The sequence below is a fragment of the Falco naumanni genome, chromosome 9, assembly GCF_017639655.2.
Source record: "Falco naumanni isolate bFalNau1 chromosome 9, bFalNau1.pat, whole genome shotgun sequence".
Classification (NCBI taxonomy): domain Eukaryota; kingdom Metazoa; phylum Chordata; class Aves; order Falconiformes; family Falconidae; genus Falco; species Falco naumanni.
Window position 1 is genome coordinate 40,374,494 of NC_054062.1, and position 20,197 is coordinate 40,394,690.

A 20,197-nucleotide genomic window follows, 5' to 3' on the forward strand; every position below is an offset into this window, starting at 1 on the left:
TGAACCTTTCAAAAAATCTCCCAAGTGATGGACTTTGTTAGTTAAACCGTCAGTCAAATTTTTCTATTGAGTTTCTTCTTTATATGTAAATTAGTAATTCCTTAACTCTTACTCCTCAAAAATCTGCCTTTATGCTGTCATGGTGATCTTCAAGCCCAGAAAATGAATGTTGCAGAACTTTCTTTGAATAACTATTAGCAGGCCTTGTTTTTCTGTCCTGAGCGGCAGGCAGACCTTTTCTGTAAGGTGGAGAAACTGGACTGGATTTGTCATTACACTATATCTCATTGCTCGAGACTAACAGACTTAGGCCAGATAAGAAATCATTAACAGCTTTAAGAAACCACTAGCTTTGTTGTGGCAAAAGCTCAAGTCCGGCCTGGTTATGCCCTATTTTTAATATGTCCAGGCTTATCTCACTGTATGTCGGTTCTGATTGACCAACCCCATCTTGCAGTGTTTCTTGGCCATTTGCAGAAGTTTGCTGTTTTGCCTGGGAAAATTTGTCTCAGTTAAAGACAGGGGGTTTAACATAGGTTCCTGATTGAAGACTCAGTGAGTCATGTAATTCTTTCAAATAGTGCTGATGATAGGCAGGTGTAACTGTCCCACGCTGAATATATTTTGAACCATGACTGTTCTGCTGAGCAGAAGACAATGGTTGGTGACAATACTGTCTGGCAAATAGCCTCCATGCCAAAAATAAAGTAAAATGCAGGATGTGGATAGTGGTATTAACCCCCTGCCCTTCCCAACATTGCCAGTAAAGGATAGTGTTATAAGCATTTAATGAAGATACAGCAAAGCTGATGCCAGTAGGAAATCAAAACCAAAACGCCTTCCAGGTAAATCTGCTTGTCTGGTTATGACACAGGGAAATGCTCATTTTCTGCTGTGATATAAGACCGTTTGTTCTGAACTAACCTGTTTCCTGAATAGTGCTGCCTTGCCTTCTACTCAAATGGTCTCCTCCTCACCTCCTATGGTGCTTAGTTTGCAGCAGGGATACTGACTGCATGCGGTGCATGCTGATGGGACATGGCTAGAGTGTGACTTCAGAACAGCAGGCATGAGAACTTGACCTCTCTTCCTTCCATGCATGACAAAATTAAAAAAGGAGAAAGGTTCTGTGGCTCCTTCCCTCGCCTCCCTCTTTTCACGTCTGCCCGCATGGGAAGGAGAGTATGTTTTTCCTATGTAATAAATTCAGAGGTCGCTTTCTCTTCATTGTGGTTTCTCTCTCATTATGCACAACTGTGTGGAGTATATATTCAGCAGCAAGGAACACTTCTTTTAGGGACTACTTTATCACTTTTGAAAAGTCCCAACTCTTGCGTATCACAGAGCTGTTGAAGTCTTCTTCAGGGCAGAAGAGGTGACACCAGTCTTTCACTTGTGCATTCAGGTTCCCACGGGGACTAAACTGATTTTGTGGCTTTTTTAGCAGTGTCTACCTTGAGTTTCAGTGACTGCAACTATCATTACACATACCAGAAAATACATGGATACTTGCACAGATTTCAGTTTGCAAAGTTAAAAAGCTAGAATTTTGGTATGGTCTGCAATATGCACAAAAATAGATTGACTAAAATTTGCTCTCAAGCACAATACATTCTTTGTTCTACTGCTGCTTATCAAAGCTGTCTGATGCCACCAAGACAAGCTAAGGAATCTTGATCCCCTTCCTTTGTTTGCCAGAAGTTCCAATGATTAGCATTGCTGACCTGCCCAATTGTCAAAAACTTCCTATCTATACGCTAATCAGATTACCAAAATAATTTTGAAATATACACCTTATTTTTCTACAACAGCCCATGAAATAAAGCAGACTTCTATAGGTAGCTTTCTCATTTAAGGAACATAACTGCAATAAAGAATAATAAGCATATCAGTTTAATATATTCTATTTGATCTCCACTTACCTTTTAGCAACTAAAGAGTGAAAAATACCTTAGGAATAGTGAACTAACTCAATAGTCTCTATGGAATTCTGAGTAAAATAAGAAGGGAAAATCGATCAAATATAATGTGTTTCTTCCCCCAAATAGCCCTGGAAGTTCTATGGGGAAAATTAATTGAGAGATCATAAATCATTTGTTCGCAAGCCAGTTCTCTGTAGAACCACTTGATCAAAGATTGTGACTGTAAGGGATGGTGTATGCACTTGAATGTACTCACATAAAATTGAAGGAGTGAGGCCTCTGGATTAAATCAGCAAATACCATTGAAGCTTTTATCAGAACAGATCATAGAGAAAGTAATGCATAAGCTAACAGAGCTTGTTGAAGCTCAAGGATCAGTTTTGGGGAGCGTGGAGTGTGTACCAACCTATTTTTAACATCTCGTCTTTACCATCTCAGTCTTTTGCATGTTCCTCTCCACTAAACTTTTGCATGGGCAGAAATTAACATTGCTTTCTTTCCTACTGTGCAACCTTTAAGATTCTCATATGCATCCTTCTACTGACGTAGATGGCTAACCAAGATACCAGTGCACAATGCTACCTTTCTCTCTGACCACTTCCTTTCATTGCCTTCAGTCCAACAACAAAAAAGCAGTTCTTGCATGTAGCAGGCTTTCCAACACGCCAGAGGTACTCAGTTGTGGTCTGTGGATCATCAGACTGGCTCACAGAGCTTTGTTTAGGGTGAGCTGGAGAACTGGCCGATAGCATAGCACTGGCACTGCTTCCTTTTATTCTGCTTCTAAATTGCATTAATGTCAGCAAAATTACCCTAAATACTAATAACTTCCTAACAGTTCATTTCCATGTAAGCATTTGTTGTAGTTGACCCTGAATGATATACAATTACAAATGAGAGAGGGAGAAGGCAAGAAAATCCGTAAGGGAGTTTATGAAACAAAATGTAATCCGCATTCTGAAAGAATGACAACTGCTCTAATTCATGCCACTTGCTCATTTGGTTCAGGAACTGAACAGAAAAGACACATTAGTACATTTCAGATGCAGCTTCAAACTTGAGATAATACCATGTAGAGAAAGTATGAATTTTCTTATCATTGATCTGCACAAACTACGAAATAGCTCTAAAAAAACTACCAGCTAAAATTGAGATCTATGGGTTCTTGTTCTTCTCTCAGCTTCCCTGGAGAACAGTGAAGTCATGATGAGAAAGAACACTTCAGTAAAAGGGGAATAATCTCCTGGTGTCCAATACCTGAACTTGTTGTGCATTGGTTTTGTTTGTAACGGTCACATATATAAACTGAAAGTCCTGATCCTGTGTTCAAGTGCCTGGTGGCAGGTATCTGCACTCTGCCAGTGGGGCTATAAAATGCTGGAGGGAACCATTCAGATAAATCCAATTGCACTCTTAAGGCCAAGATAGAGAATAATTATCTGAAATATATCCCAGCTCAAAGCGTTCCACGTACTGAGAATTTTGCGGTAATTTATTAAAGTGATGTGTTTACCAATAAGATAAATTGGAGTACATATACTTGCTTGCCAAATATCACTATGTAAACCTTGGAAAAGAGTTCTCTTTACTTTCAGCAACACTGATGATGCTGTATTTCCAGCTGCATTTATTAATTGACTGTTAAATATAACAGCAACCAGTAGATGCCACTAAAATGCATCTGTAGGAGGTATTTGCTTTGATTTTAGTGAGCTGCTTTGATTGAGTTCCATATTACTTGTTGAGAATGAGTTGCTGATGTTTTTTCTTCCACTGAATATATGATAATGCTTTTTCTATTCTGTGGCACTGTCTGCACAAACCAGGATACCTTCTGGGAGGAACATACTTCCCTGTTTTGGAAAGCAGACATACTAGGAGGATATGTTGCAATCGTGTTGGCGTGGGCTGCTCACATTCTTAACTACAGTGGCTGAAAAAGAGAGACTAGCTCTTCTACCCCTCTTTTCTGATCCCAAGCTAAAAGTTTTAACTAAACCAGCATGATAGTTGTCTTCTGTCCTCTTCAGTTAACTGCCTATGATTTCTCTGTGTGTCTTATGGTGTCTTTGTTAAGGCAACAAAAATGTAGCTAGGGGGGAGGGGGGTGCGGGGCAGGGAGGGGGAAGACAAATGCTCTCAACAGTTTTATATTCATCTGACCATGGAAAAATTCTCAGCTGCAAACACGGAAAGGTAGAAATAGCCTCACTGGATCAGAGCAGCAGTTAATCTAGCTCAGTGTCCAGTTTCCAGCAGTGTTGGTATCTCATGCCTTTGAGACAAAAATGTTTGGAAGGCGATTATGAAATAGCTTTCACACAGATTTACTCCCAGACACCCTATAAGAACTTTTGTAAAATATTTTTTTACTTACACTTCTTAAAAGGAAATTTTAGTTTTAGGCAAAAATGTTTATGTACGAATAAGTACGTTAGGATAAAAGCTTTTAAAAGTCTAATAAGAACAAGTCCTGCAAATCCATAATATAGTACTAGAATAGTGGTATTTATTTCAATAGATAGAGACCCTAATAATCTGTAAGTTCTAGCAACTATTTTCTCTTCGAAAAAAGGCCAGTATATATTTGTCATGTTCTATAGAGGACTATTGTATGATCAATACAGGAAAACACTGATAAACTGAATAGTAAAATTTATTAAAAAAATCCACAATTTCTTACTAAAGAGGGTGAGCTTTTAAATACTGCGCTGGGATTCAGGAGAGCTTATTTCAGTTCTTTGCCCTGCCGTGGACCTTCTTTTTGACCATAAGCAATTCTGTTAAGTTTTTGTTCTTCATTTGTAAAACAAGAAAAATAGTTTTGCTCCATGAGAATATGGAGAAAAAATTAATTATAGTATTCACTTACTGCTTCAGTACTGAAAGACTGAGTTAAAAGAGCATGTGGTCTCTCAGGATGCCTAATGTTTCTTATGTCAGCAGATCTTCATTACAGATTAAATGATTCTGTCTCTGCATCATTTTAATGCAACAGAGAGGAACTGTTCAGGAGAGAGAGTCCAGATCCCTTATCCTCTAAGGAGAAGGTAGATGAAAGGTGCACAAGCTCCATATCTGAGGTTACCTGTTACATGTACAAGTTTGTTTGGGAATCTTTTACATTCGGTTTCTAAAAATGAAACTGAGTGGGAAAGTATTCCAGTGTCCAGTACATACAGTTCAGATTCAACAGACTCATTTATTGGAAACTGAAGTTTCTTCAGGCTCTGTTTAGAATCCAGTAGTGCACACAAGCTTGGCTTGCAAATTAATTTTACATTTTGTTACTCAAACTGCTATAATTCTTGCTAGTGTGTGGGAGGGAAAGACTATTTCTACCATTTCATTCACTCTGTCTTTGTGACCATATCATGTAGCATATATTTATGATAAGGAAACATTTCACAGTTTTCATTGTACAATATACACTGTAATTGGGAAGACAGTATATTGCATAAATCTTGTTTGAGAAATATGTCCAACATTTAATAAAATCTGTGGGAGTTGCACTGTTCTCTCAGAACAGTCATCGACTAAGGCCCTTCTATCAAAAGCTATTTCAGCTGGTGACTAAAAGTGCTGCAGACAAAAAAACCCCATTAATATTAAATCTCTCCCAGACAGCTCAAAACTACTACCCACTACTGTCAGTTATTTGAGCCGCCTGTGTAGCCACAGAGATACAAACTGCTCATGTTGTGAGCCAAATTCTTTCACGTTGTGAAGGTATCGACTTCACTGAGCCTGCCCCAGGGATGTATTTGACTCAAAAGTAAAATTAATTCTGCATTTAGATAGCAAAACATGTTTGATTGTAAAGGCTGGAAATCCAATAGTCTGTTCCTCAAAATGCAAGTATTGCCAAGAGGAGACACATCTGATCTTGAGCCTTTCTCACTGTTAGCCAAATAGGAATTACTGTTGTTGACTGGGGAGAGAAATAGTTCCTGGAAGAAAACCGTGAAGTACTGTGTGCCTTTGAACTTGTCTTTCCCTTTACTCTCTACCTTTTCCTTTGCTTTATTCTGTGGAAGTATGTTTACTATACTTCTCTCTCCCCCCTTAACCTGCACAACTCCCCTGCCATCATTACTGTTATCCTATACTTGTACGCTCAAGGAACAAGCTTTTGTGAAATTCTGACCTGAAAGTCAAGTGACCTTTTTCTGCGTTCTTCAGTATAGCCGCAGCTAGTGGAGCAGAAAAGTTTGGATCAGATTGACAGTAACAACAGAGGCCTAACGCTATCCTGCCTGACCCCAACTGCCTGCCTTTTGGTCTTGACTATTTTCTCATAGGATATCTAGTAACACTGGAAATAAACAGTGCTTTATGCTTTCCAGGCTGTGACTGTAGTTTTTAACGTTCTCGCATGATTATGGCTCTTGGTATACTAACGCTTTGCCTGCCACACACACAGTTACTAATCCATCCTCCTCCACGTTGCTTCATCCTGGCTTTCCTATACTTGATGTTCCAGTCAACTCACGGCTTGTTTACCATAAAGATAGTGTTTGGTTTCTCATTGCTTTAGAGTGGTGAGCCCATGGATCTTATGAGGGTATTTGCTTTCATGACAGGTTCTTCCATTCTGACCACCATAACATCTTAGTCATGCAGCTACATCTGAGGGCCATTTCAGATCTACTTCTGGGTTTGAAAATGAGGCTTCAATTCATCTATTTTAGGGGTTACATTTTAGTTAGAGGTTTTAAAAATTGGTAGAGATCACCTATGCCCAAACTTTGCTGATGTAAACTGGACTGGTTTTTATAACTTTATTGGAGGTAAACTAAGGAAAGGACATGTGACTGTATGTATATACGTGATGTACATACATAAACACAGAGATAGAACAGATAGAAATACATGAAATACTACTAATAATGTGGAAAATGTTACAGAATAGCCTTCTAAACGTGGTGTAAGACAATGACTGAAACTCAACAAATCCACATAAACAAATACGTCTATTCCTTTTTTTCAAAGGACTTCTCAGAAAGAAGGTTCAGTTGGGTAAATGAGGACGTTTGCTTTCTGGTTTGTAATTTTAGATTCCGGTTAAGAAACATGTTCTCATTTTGCATATTTCAACTTTAAACTTGTTGAAATTCCAGCACAATCCCTTAAATAGGAAAGGATGCAACCACCCACTAAATTGCTAAGTATTGAGACTATCTCAATTACTTAACGTAATTGGATTTCAGACTTAGGAGTCTAAGGCTAAAGGATTCTATTCTTCATGAAAATACCTATGTCAGCTTCTCACAGATACACAGTTGCTTACACTTAAACTGATAGTTATTTTTGTAAGCGTGTATGTGTGTTTAGAGAATAACAGCCTAATTCTCTACCACTGAAATTGAGGCTGACTTACTCCTCACCTCAATGAAGGAATGATTGCACTTGTTCCTAATTTGACTTAGATTGAGAAAACTAGTACTTACTAGGACAGATAATGTTTAAGTGCTACCAGACACATAAAATCTATCTTGTATGAATCTTTGTTAAACATTTAGCTGCTTATCACTTCAAAATATTGGATCCTTGAGGACTGCCCAGTCTGATTATTTTTACCACTTGGAGTTGGCATCAGAACACGTTCCATTGGAATATTCTTGAAATTTTCTTTTACGAGGAAACTTGCTAAAGTCAAAACTATGCCTGAAATTACATACATACATACAGTGTCTGATTCATAACTGTTAATTTCCTTCATCTTACTTTAATATTGAAATAAAGTTGTTTGCAACTGAGAAGCATACAGTAAACTTGCATATTTGTTGGATTTCACTTGGAGAGCTGAAGAGGTTTCTCACAACTATATGAGCAACCACTCTAGGATGCTTTTTGCAACCAAACATTTCTCCTCAACCCATCTTCTTTCTTCCTGGGTTGGTTTGGTGGGTTTTTTGACCACCACTGGCAATTGCATTTACTTTATTCATATTGTATCCCCTCCTTTCACAGAGACAAGGAAAATGTCGCAGCAGCATCACAAAACAGGTAATGTTTGCTGTGTTTGTTTGGCTTGCCTCCTATTCAGAGTTTACTTCCACTTTCCCCATATTGTTCTTACCTCAAACCCGTGAAATTTATATGCTGTTAGAGCAGATGATGAACGTAGCGGTTACAACTAAATGGGTTCTTCAGGCATTTCTTTCTAGTGTAGACTTCAGAAAGCTCTGTGAGATGGGGCATGTGGGGATCATGTTTCTCAGAACTTAGAAACCTGGAAAATAAAAAGCTTTGATCAAATGTTCTTGAATGGAGTATTGTCAGTTTGTGATAGGACAAAATTGTAACAACAATTTCCATTTTAAACTTTGTCTAGATTGTTCAAGATGTTTTTAAATCTAAAAAATATTATCTTTTTCATATTTTAAGAAGGTTTACATACCAGATTCTTGCATATCTTGATTGTTCCTCGACAGGTTATGAGGTTCAAAAATAGTATCTCTGGAAGTAAGTTCTTTCATTTCCACAGTTGTTTTCTCCCAAAGAATCTCAGCACATTTTGCAGTTATGTACAGAAGTGTACTGTTTTCTATTGGTTCATATACTAAAACACCCAAGTACTGAAACACAGGTACTTCTTGAGTGAACCTGGACAATTGTTTAATTGTCAGCAATTAAATGCCAGCAAATGAATGCCTTTTATTAGTTTGACATGAAAGGAATTCTATCTCAAAGCTTTCCTCTGTTTTGTTGATTCCTGCCTAAACAATGTGCATCACTTTTTTTGCTTGTTTTTTGTGAGACTGCTCACTTTTGAATAAAGGTTGCAGAGTTTAAATCCAAGTGCAAGCGTTGTCATTACTAATGACACAAGCAATGGTAACTGGCACTTGGAAGAGTAGGGAAAATTGATTTTTATTCTTAAATTCATTTTGTCCAAATAATGAAATAAACCCATTGATTCCTGTATAACAACAGTAAATAAACTAAATTGAAAAAACAAGTAATGCACGTAAACATTTCACTAGCAGTTTCAGTTGTATAAAATCATCTACAGGACTATGCAGCTGCTCCACTGAAATATTTTATTTTATTTTACCAGGAACAATTTGTGATGTATGATGGGTGTTAATGTCATATTACATTGCTTTAATCTTGCATGGTTTGTCATACCATAGCTTTTCTCCACCTCTGTTATCATCACAGCTCTGCTATGTGTCTTATTTTGATATTCCTAGCAATATGGTTTCCAGATTTAACACAAGGTACCTTTTTTAATTCTTAAAGCCTTTCCTGGTCTTAAGCAGTAATAAACTAATGAACTACCAAGATTTGTCATGATTTCGTCTGCAATATCAGGATGATCTATGGTATAAGGAATTTGGGGATATAAAAAGAAGACACTGGATATTTACAGATATAAATCTTCCAGTGGAAAAAAAAAAAAAAAGAAAAGACAGAAAAACAAAGCCTTCGTTACTAAATCTAGACTTAACTTCTTTTTTGGTTATGAGGTTTAGCATTTCTGATTTGGGCTGGAGGGGTTGGTGTTTGGGTTGTTTTGTTGGGTTTTTTTTTTCTGAAGGCTTTACTCCATATAAAACCTGCTGTCTTAAAGGGCCAGGTGTTAGCATTCTAAAATGCTGCTTTATTTGTTGTGATGGACATTAAGCACATGAATCTCTGAAAACCAAGAAAATCACCCAACCCTTTTTCTATTAAGGCTGGAATTCTGTCTCTCCCTCAAATACCTGCTATTACCTAGGAAATGCCTCATTTACAAATCCCCTTGTAATCTTTGTTACCCAGGCCTGCAGCTACTACGCATGCGACACAGTATGTGACGTCAAGTATTTGGCATCCTCCTAAACCGTGCAGCATGGATGCCAACACTGACAATGCTAAGCCAGTGGCCTCCAAGGGGTCTGTGAGGCTTGGAGCGGGTACAAGTCAGAGGGAGGCCGGTTTCATCACTACTGGCCAGAAAGTCCCTCTTACTTCATCCAGTAATCAAAGGTACACTGTGACGTGTAACTGCATAACTGACCTGTTTGGAGCTTTGGAATGGTTTGGTAATAACAACCTCTAACTCCTTCAGACAGACATCTGCCTTTTAGGCAATGGGCGTTTCCAAGTTCTACAAATTCCAACAACTTCTAGTTTGCGTGAGTTTTATGTTTTAAGCAGCACTCTTAAGGATCACACCTGCGATAAGAAGGAAACAGTCATTAAGCACCCTCTGCAGAGAAACGGTTCACTGTATTTCTACAAACATTCCAATATTCGAATGCAAAGCTCTTCCGTGTTATGTCTTTCTCTAAACACCTTCTCCAGCACTTTTTTCTACAAATGCTATGATAAGAGATAATTTTTCCCCTATTCATTTTTATTTTTGTTCCCTATATCTCCAGTTCCTTACAAGAGATCTGTTGGAGGATTTGAAACAAAAAGAACATCAGGTGTTACATAAAGGAAACTAAGTACTGCTTTAATAATCCACTCAATTGTTTTTCAGACAGCAAATGTCAGAACCTAGGACTTTACTGAAAGAAAGAAGTTTAATTGGCACTAATTTTTTTAAATGTTAGAGTGTGTTTGTTGCCTGTGTTTTCTCATTATGGTTGTTAACCTTTATTATCCTCTTAACCTCTACTCATCTGTGCTCCTTTTTGTGATTGAAAATCATCTGAGAAGAGATATATGTGTTTGTTTTCATCCACCTAACTTACATTGTGCATTTTATGTTTGTTTGTGACCACATACATGGAGATGTTTGAGAACATCCATTTCCTTTGGATTTCCTTAAAATACAAAATACTATAAAGATTAAAAGTGTACAGAATACAGATTTTTTTTAATATGGTCAACATGTAACAATGAAGCTATTTTAATAGATGATCTATTTTATAAAGCAGCATTCACATTTATTAGTTCTTAAAATTCTTCTGCACCTGAAGGACTAAAAAAAAAAAGAAAAGAAAAAAAAATCAGATTGAAAAACTAGAAATTAGGCAGTGTTTAGAAAAAAAAAAGTTGGGTTATCTTATTTGAATATCTAAATAAAATTATTTAAAATCTATACTGGTGTAAAATAAAAACAGTCAGTCTGAGTCCTTTCTATAAAACAGAGCAGAGAATTAGTTACCAACTGCATATAATTTGTGTAATCAGATCATCCTGATTTTAAAGTTTTCTGTACTTCATCTATATTTATTCCAATTCCTTGTTCCATTAATTAATTAATATATCCTACGCTGCAGGAAGGTGATCAAGCCTCTAACATTTAAATCACCAAAAAAACCTATTACAAACAGCATGCAAGATAAAATTTGCATTTCTTTCAAGTTTTATAAGGTGTTCCAGTATATTTGCATTTATTTTGTTTATATATGTTTGTCCAGTTCAAATCTGTCTCCACACAGGTCCATGTCCACACATATTCTTTTTTTTTTAATTTCTTTTAAGTATATATCACTGTTTTCTCTTAAAAATATTCTTATTCTATTCTTTTAAGTATATATACACTGTTTTCTTCTATTCAAGGTATCATTTCGCGACTTCTGAAATCTGTAGCAAAATCCCTCTCACATCAGGGAAAATAGAAAGACAACATAGGTGCAATCTTAGTTTGTTTTTAGAACATATATAAAGCTTCATTTTTTATGTGCAGTATAGATTCAGTCCTTTCCTGTTTGCTAAATCAAAGATACATAAGTACTAAATTTTGACTCTACACGTTTTAATGTGACAATTTCAGTACCCACTGTTGCACAGGGCAAAAAAAAATCTGTCAAGTATGAAAACTCGGTAACAGCCTAGCCCGTGATCCACAGCTGTGATGTACAATATACAGGCACTCTGCCTCATAGCCTGTGTGATTGGTACTGTATTAGTGAAGCGGAAGCATTTACATCACAGTGCAAATTGCATCAAGATGGAAGAACTGATCTGAATCTCAAATGCATATCATGATGAAAAAGCTGTTGCAAAACTGTTGCAAAACTTTTGGTGTAATGATTTGAAAACCAGAATTGCAAACAGGATGAGTATTTTGAGGAGCTCACTTGGTATGTATACAATTGCAGACAAAACTCATAAGGGAGAAAACACTGATTTTCTGCTTTTGTCAGAGGGCTAAGGTTTGGCTGAAAAACAGTCATGGAACTGTAAGCTTTCTTTTGTTATTTGATACTTAGTGTGCTCAGGAAAGAATATTTTGGGCCAAAGAATTGCCAAATTCCATCATCACCCAGATAGGAGTAATTTGTAAGAATCCAGACACGTGGCAATATACATATGACTTAGGTCAAAAGAAGTAAAAATATATCTCTTATGTTCTTATATCACTGCTTATGGACAAGACAACTATGTCATGTACAGTAATGCCCTGATTTAAGGAAAAAAAAATAATGTATTAGGATAACTACTAAAGAAAATGGATCTACAGCATAATAAAATGGCATCAAGAAAAAAATGTTCCTTATGCCTGGGGGACATACGCTCATATTGTCACAGAAGGCTATGCACTGGAATAGTATAATAATCTGAAAAATCAAATTGCCATTAGTCATTTTTCAGTGGCTTATTTGTTCTGTGGATAATAATTAATAAGATCTGCAGTAAAATCTGCCTAAACACAAAATTAAGCTTTTGTCTCTTCTTGTTTCTCGTTTTCCCCACCCTGCCCCTGCTTTTAGTTTTAAATGACCTAGTGATTTTTGTTAGGTTTATTCACAAGTGAATAATGAATGTACATACCATTATTCTTTTGCTGATATTAAGTGCATTGAAACGGTCAGCAAATAACTTGAACCTTTTAAGTCCACTTAATGATTTTTTTTTTTTTTTCATTTGATGTAAGAGCTAGTGGGGAGAAAATAAACAACCTCCCAAAAGACTGTTCATTTCTTAGCAGTGGATGGCTTTGACTAAACTATCTTGCAAAGCTGTCTAATAGATAACTTTGCCCCATTTGTCTGTCTGTAAGTGATGAGTAATACTTTCCAAATTTCAGTGAGGCTGCAAGGCTGAAATATATTAATAAGCATGGGGTGCTCTGATAGCAGGTGATGAAAGACACTAGTAATTCAGTAGGTTACTAAAATGGCCACACGGTACGAGACTAGATTTTTATTGTTATTATTAATTTCAATTAATCTATTTTGCAATCAAATAAAGATAAAATGAATTAAACTGTAATATTTCTCTGTTCTATGTTATCTGTGCCACAAAAGCACGAGAGGGTCACAAGGATAACAACTCACACTCATCAGCCAAGTAGTTTTCAAACTGGTGTCGTAAAATTTTATGCTCCATCTTCCCCTTGTATTTTGCATACTGTTCTAGGTATAAAAAGGCATCTTTTTTTTTGATGGGTTGGCCAGTGCAATGTAAGGTGAATTTAGGTCAGAGATGAATGGGCTCCTTTTAAGGATCTTTCCACTACCTGTATTGCACGAGACTGATTAAAACTGACACAAAACTGGGCTGAGTGGATTTCTAGACTATCAGAACTTGCAGGAAACCTGCCATGATAATGATGATAATATGATGATGCTATCATAAACTATGATAACACCCTTTAAATTGTTTTTCTTTCATCTAATTAAAAAATTTACTCCCAACATAAACTTCAGCTCCAGGAGTAAATATTGTGTGAAATTTATCTGAGCCCAATGTTTGTGACAGGCTGATTGCAACCATTTAAGTACTGCGTGCCACATTTCCTACCACTGGCTTCAGTGGGAGCAGGACTTAAATGCTGTATAACGCCTGGGATAAATTTCAGTCAAGCAGGACCAAAACTGCATTACAGTCTTAACTGCACATCCAAAAAGGCTTAACAAATCTCTTCTTTTTTCTTTGCATAATTGTGCTTTTCCCTCAGTAACACGGCCTGCTACTATGTTTGCAGCTTCAGGTTCAAACATAGTAGGTTTTATGCTCTACTTTTAAATATGCCTCTTCTGAAGATGCTTCTTGTTTTATTTAATTTAACTCTAATTAGTACCCCTGTTGAGCATGCTCCGGTGTCTACCAGTTCTGCCTCTGCTCCTGCACATGCTTCAGCCCATCAGCCTGCTACTGCTGCTCAAAACACAGCCAGTCTGATGACGCCACCAGCAACCACCTCAGTAGTGCAAGAGTCTTTCTCATCCTCCTTCCAAAGGTAATGCTTCATTGCTTTGTCCTTCCGCAAGTACACCCCTGTATGGCTCTGAAAATGCTGCATACACATTCTTAACTTAAGAATGTAGTATGCAAAAGCTGTAACCTATTATATATGCTATTGTATATTTAGGTGTGTTTTCTTACTTTGAAGTACATTGTTCATGTTTGCAAATAATTTGCAAAATAAAACTGCCCTAAAAATGTAGCTTTAAGTCTGTAATACAGCTTACATTTTCAGAAAGCAAGTCTAGGGTTAAAATGAGAGAAGTTTCTTCACTGCTTGTATTAAAACCAAAACAACTCCTCATAATATTACAGTGAATGAAGGTTCTCTTAGTAATGTTTCTGTAGTATGACATGAAATGGAAAATCAGAAAACGTCATTAGTCACGTGATTGAGCTTATCGTATCATAGCAGGTGTCAGTGAAACTTAGTGGACATGTCAGTAGAACCACACATTTCATGACTGACTTGCTCTGTAAGGTATTAAGTTTCTATTAATTTCAATCAATTTCTATTAGATTTGTCTACTCTCTTTTCTCTAATGAGATTTAGCCACAGAGCTACGGTGAGTTTCAAGGAGGTAGGCATTCAGAACACTTGTGGTACAGTAAGATCTACAGTTGTATACTAAAAGCTGTCAGACAGTCTGTGAAGAAACGTGGGGTTTATACTGCTGTCACATTATAGTAATTTTGCAGATAGTAAGAGTGAATTCCTTTGGTGCATATTATTCTTTTCTCTGTGTTTTTTTTTACTAAATGAATATTCCTAGAAGATGTATGTTTTAGCATGTTTTAAAAATACAAGGGAAAAAACGCTTTCAGTAATGGAAACTACTTCAAATAATTGAGACCTAGGATATAGTCTGTCATATCTTAGATTTGTGTAAATGAAATTGCAAATGTTCTCTTGGCTCTACTTCTTGTTTAATTTTTGCTAGTTGACTTGAATTATTTATGTATAGCAACTACTTCGTTTCTCACTTTAGTCAGTTTTTACCTAACCGTGACCTACCAGACTCCAGTGTTTTTATTCCAGTGCAAGAAAATCTATCATCCAGCCAGCAAAGGAGGTTTGAATAAGGTATTATTCTGTAATTCAGAACTGTGCCATAAGGCACATTGACATGAAATAATGATACAGTTTAAGTAATTTTTATCCCTCAGTTGAAAGTGTAACATGAAGAAAATGGATTATCTAATATATGCTTCAAAAATAAATGCTTCTATTAAACTAATCATGCCATTGACTTGTGTTTTAAATAGAATCTTTTGTCTGGTACTGCTTGCATATTAAAAAACTTTAGCTTGAATTCAGTCTCAAACATCTTCAGATCTTGCAGATAAAAACATGAAAAATTTAGTAAAGTCCAGTCCTGAAACACTGTCTTTCTTGGTTATTGACAGACTCTGGTTTTAAGATGTGTACATAATGTGTGCATTTTGTCTTGTGTTCTGTAGGAGTGTGCTTGGTTGTGCTATTCTGTAAGTCTGCAGATGTATGCTACAGAAAACCTGTTCCTGGTAACTATGCAGCAGTCTTCCTGAACTCCGACAAAGCCTGGTTCTGATGTCACTATTTTTGTCCCTGTTAAATAATTTTGTACATGCTTTCACGCTTTTACTGTGTCTTCTGCAGAGTGCTTGCAGCCCCCAGCTCTCTTTCACAGCCTAAGCCTTTCCATGGGTCCAAGAACATGTCATTAGCAGCTTCCACTATTTCATCTGCAATCTCATCTCAGTCTAGGTATATCTGTAAAGCTCTCTTCTTTTTATTTTAACTTAATTTGTGTTTATTCTATATTGCTCTCTCCTGTTTAAGGTTTTCAGCTTCTTAAGAGATTGACTTAGCAGAGACTACTGAAAAGCATGATGTGTTTAAAGGAACAGCTTTCTTCCTTATCCTTCACATTAAAACCAAGCTAGGAAATGCCTAAGTTTTAGATTTAGGATATGTGACCAAAAGATCCTTTCGGAACAAAGGTATTTTGGTTGGTTTTGCCATCTTAAAATGAAAATAGTTGTCTAGTGACACTGGGTGAGAATGACAGACTTTTTTCTTTCTTTTTTTTTTTTTTCTTGGTGGTAACACAGAATCACAGACCTTTTATTATGCTCTTAATCATGACTAATGAAAGAGCACTGACAGGGAAACGTAGCATCTATCACTAGTAAGAGAGAATGCTGCTGTACTGCCTCACTGCTAAGCTTTTTCATTGCTTTCATTAACACTTTGTCAAGACTAACAGGAGAAAGCAGTATGTTTTAAGAGTGATTGTTTGAATATAATCTTCAGAAATAATGAAAAACTGAATCAGCAATGCATTTGAGATCATAATTATCCATGTCTTTCATCTTGATATCAAAAGGTAGCTAGTAATCACCCAAAGGTGATGTTTGAAATGAACAAAACATGCAAGTTCGAAAGCTACATTTCAAGAAGTATAATGATCTTTGTCAAGAGTGTCATAGAAAACAGCATTGGTACATACTTGAAAGCATTTTGGATGGCTTCACATTGCTGAAACCAATGCAAAAATGAAATACCTATGGAACAGATCAGAAGAGTTCTGAGTTTTAGGATGTAAACATGGCTGTTTACAGCCATGGGAATTACACAGGGGATGTGATTCCCATATGGAGCTGATAAAAAATAAGAAAGAAAATTAACTGCTGATGTAATTCTATTTATTTGAGTGGAAGTACACTAATCATAAATTTAGTTTCTATTAAACTAGTTGGTGAATGTCCCCACAATGTTAACAAGAATAGAAGGTAAGAACAGATGCAAGGGTGTTTGCTGCCACTGACGTCTAGTTTCATGTTTGAACTTTCAAAATTCCAAAGTGGTGTTATTTAGGGAATTATTTGTGGGTGTCCATCATAAAATGCCTTAAGAGGACCTAATTTTTGCATAGAATCATTTAGGTTGGAAAAGACCTCTTAAGATCATTGAGTCCAGCTGTTAACCCAGTATTGCCAAGTCCACCACTAAACCGTGTGTCCTAAGAGCCACACCTACACGACTTTTGTATTTAAAAGGTGACTCCAGGTACAGTGACTCAACCGCCTCCCCGGGCAGCCTGTTCCAATGCTTGATCACCCTTTCAGTGAAGACATTTTTCTCAATATCCAATCAAAATCTTCCCTGATGCAACTTCAGGCTGTTTCCTCTCGTCCTGTCGCTTGTTAACTGGGAGAGTGCTCAGTGCATTTCACAGGTAATTCTTACACTGCTTTTCAGTTCAATCCTGTGGTATGATTAGGCTCTTAAATGTCACCAGTACTATTTCATCTGCTCTTTGTTTTACTAACAAATCTCTTTTAGTCGAGTGGAATGATCACATATCTCTGTGAGAAGAGGGTCCTACATAGTTGTAGGCGACAATTGGAAGCCTCTTATAACCAGTCCCTTGCTTCCTAAGCAACAATAACTGTGCATATTTAAGCTTGATTAAACGCTGACATGCAAAATATGTTTATTTCTTCTGAGCTACAGAAAAGAGTTAGTTTTAGTGCTTCTCTCAGTTGAGGACTGAATTGTATCCATCACTGAAGCCTTGATGATTATTCTGGTCAACCAGAGGACATCTATTCATGTTTCATTAGTCTGTATCTTAGGACCCATATAAATCTTGTTGTGAGAGGTATATTTTTACAGACTTGCATAAAAGATTTCTTTGGTATTCTACTAGCTTCAGTGAGAATTTTACATAATAGCTAATAATAGGTCTTTGAAGCCTGCACCTAGTAGTAGTCTGCATGTAATACTTCTTATTTCTGCAATATACACATATTTCATTGAGATTAGCATTGATGTCACAAAAGGCCCTAGTTTTCCCCTTCAAGAAAAACAGTCAGATAATAAAAGACTTTCATTTAATGAACAATTCTGGAGGAATGCAGAAAGATAAAATCACAAATTACCATTCCATTGTTAAAAGCTTAATCAGATTTATGTTATTGTCTGTCCAAGATTAGAAAGGCATTTTTAGACTTGAGTGAAATAGATTCTACTCATTGACAATTTCTGAGAATTTTGAATAGGAGGATATAAGGGGAGGGCTAAAGAACACATCACACTTTTAAGATGTCAAAGCTACAAATTTTCCAGTTTAAAGAAAAAGTTTTATTTCAGAAATAAACATTACTTTGGATTTTGTTTTTATTATTCTGTGAAGCTGTCTGGCTAGGTGAAGGCAGACGAAGATCTGAATGTTGAGGATGCTGCTAATCAAGGGGGACACTCTAAAATTGGACTATTGAGTTATAAGGCTATACTCGGAGTCATCTAAAAACTTCAGAAACCCTTACGAATATGTGAATCATAGCATTGTGAGCTTTTAAATCAGAGTTATAAAAGTGGTAGATGTCTAGAAACTTTTCAGAGACAGTTTATCATCATAGAAATCCTTAAAATAAGGCCGCCTAAGTAGGCAGAAGGCATGTTTTCACAAAATGGTTAACGCATGCATACTTTTTTAACTGAAGGCTATTCATTTAAGAAGCTCATAATTCATGTGTATTAATCACAGGATTATGGATAGACTGGAATCCCAGAATAGGCACTCTTTACATTGAAGTATGGTAACTATGTTGGTCAGGAATAGAATATAATAGTTACTTGGGACAGATTGACAACTGCTGGTATAGCTTTTGGTATAAGAATTAGATGCAGATATCTTCTGTTATCTTTTGGAATAAATCTGCTTTTCCATAAAAGAGCTATGTTTTCATTGTTGTCTTCAAAATGACAATTAAGCAACAATTATGTATAATTTACATATAAACAGCTAATAAATTAGTGTAAAGATAGCCATTATTTGTTGACACTACACGCATGGCTGTCTTAGACCTAATATAATACTATTTCTTGATTGAGCCTCTGTCCATTTCACTTTAATTTCACATTCCTTTAACGGGGAGAAGGGAGGCAGTGTGAGGCCTTGAAACTACAAATTCATTTGTAGTGATGTATCAGCATGGACTAATCAGTGTGAATCACAATTTTAATGAGTAATGAGGATAAAAAGATCACTATGAGATATTAAAATTTACTTGCAATTCAACTGTCTTATATCGCATGCATTAAATTGGCATGGAGCATTTTACCCTTTCTTGCCCCTTTGAAAGGAAGCAGGTTGTCTGGGAAGGTATGCACTCCGTTCTTGAAGGTTTTCAAGACACCACTGGATAAAACACTGAGAACCTGGTCTGACCGGAGAGCTCACCTTGCTTTGAGCAGGAGGTTAGATGAGACACCTCCTGAGGTCTCTTCCACCCTGAAAGGTTCTGTGAATCTATGAAAACCAGCTGTCCATTTCAGAAAGCAATGCTTTAATCAGACTACTAAAACCTATTGCTCATATCTGGCAATTACTTAAGTCAAAGATATAAGATCTACAGCATATCAGCTTTATACACTACTGCCCTAAAATCTTACTGGCCAACAGATGACACAGGTATTATGCTGACATACACTTCAAGGCATTACCAGCAGGCAAATGTTATTGTCATAGCAAATGCTTGCCCTGGAAGTCCAGTAATTCAGCAAGCCTTGGAACATAAAGGCAAATCAGGAAATTGTAGGACCTGTAAAAAATCTTTCCCCTGATAGTCAGGTGCAAGAAGCAAACTCCGTCTGGATTTGGAGGGTTTTGTTGCAGCTGAAATAGGGTTTTTATCTTTGTGCACTACTTCTATGTTTGTTTTAAAAACTGTTACGTATTATAGCTAGTGTATTCAAACTTAAGGGACTTAACCAGGCCTCTAAATTAATTTATAATCCAAATTTTTGAGCATCTGATAGTTTTAATTTAGAAATCAAGCAGTTCATTAGCATGCCAAAATACAGACTTAAAAATCCAGTTTCCACTTGACATACACCATTGGAGCATTGCAGCGTGTTGTATAATTTTAGTTAAAAATAAAATATGGATTACCTTAGTCACAACAGTATCCCCATCCTGTAAAACATGCTCAAGTAGAATGAGGCTGAGATTTTACCAGCACTGTTCCAGTGTTTGTTGTTGTTTTTTCCTTCTAGATACCTTAAAAATGTCCACCAAGAAAATGCAGGAGGATTTCTTGATCAGTGTCCGTAACTATTCAAATCTGATTTTGAATTTTGGTAGATCCTC

At 36.6% G+C, this 20,197-nt stretch overlaps 1 protein-coding gene and 1 long non-coding RNA gene across 16 annotated transcripts in view; one reads left to right on the forward strand and one right to left on the reverse strand.

Moving 5' to 3' along the window:
- The window catches only part of LDB3 (LIM domain binding 3), a 127,303-nt gene that overhangs the window by 85,886 nt on the left and 21,220 nt on the right, over positions 1 to 20,197 (forward strand). For 9 of the 12 annotated variants that reach the window (XM_040607175.1, XM_040607169.1, XM_040607179.1 and 6 more), the window contains 3 exons: positions 7,896 to 7,931; positions 13,891 to 14,052; positions 15,697 to 15,804. In XM_040607175.1, coding sequence (XP_040463109.1) covers positions 7,896 to 7,931; positions 13,891 to 14,052; positions 15,697 to 15,804 — 306 coding nt within the window. The remainder of the gene's footprint in view (positions 1 to 7,895; positions 7,932 to 13,890; positions 14,053 to 15,696; positions 15,805 to 20,197) is intronic. The other 3 variants (XM_040607178.1, XM_040607177.1, XM_040607180.1) reach the window with 3 other exon arrangements.
- Positions 1 to 20,197, reverse strand: part of LOC121094048 — a 66,622-nt gene that overhangs the window by 14,652 nt on the left and 31,773 nt on the right. For all 4 annotated transcript variants that reach the window (XR_005829726.1, XR_005829727.1, XR_005829725.1 and 1 more), the window contains 2 exons: positions 9,931 to 10,088; positions 8,005 to 8,157 (listed from right to left, as the gene is read on the reverse strand). This is a non-coding gene — a long non-coding RNA (uncharacterized LOC121094048). The remainder of the gene's footprint in view (positions 1 to 8,004; positions 8,158 to 9,930; positions 10,089 to 20,197) is intronic.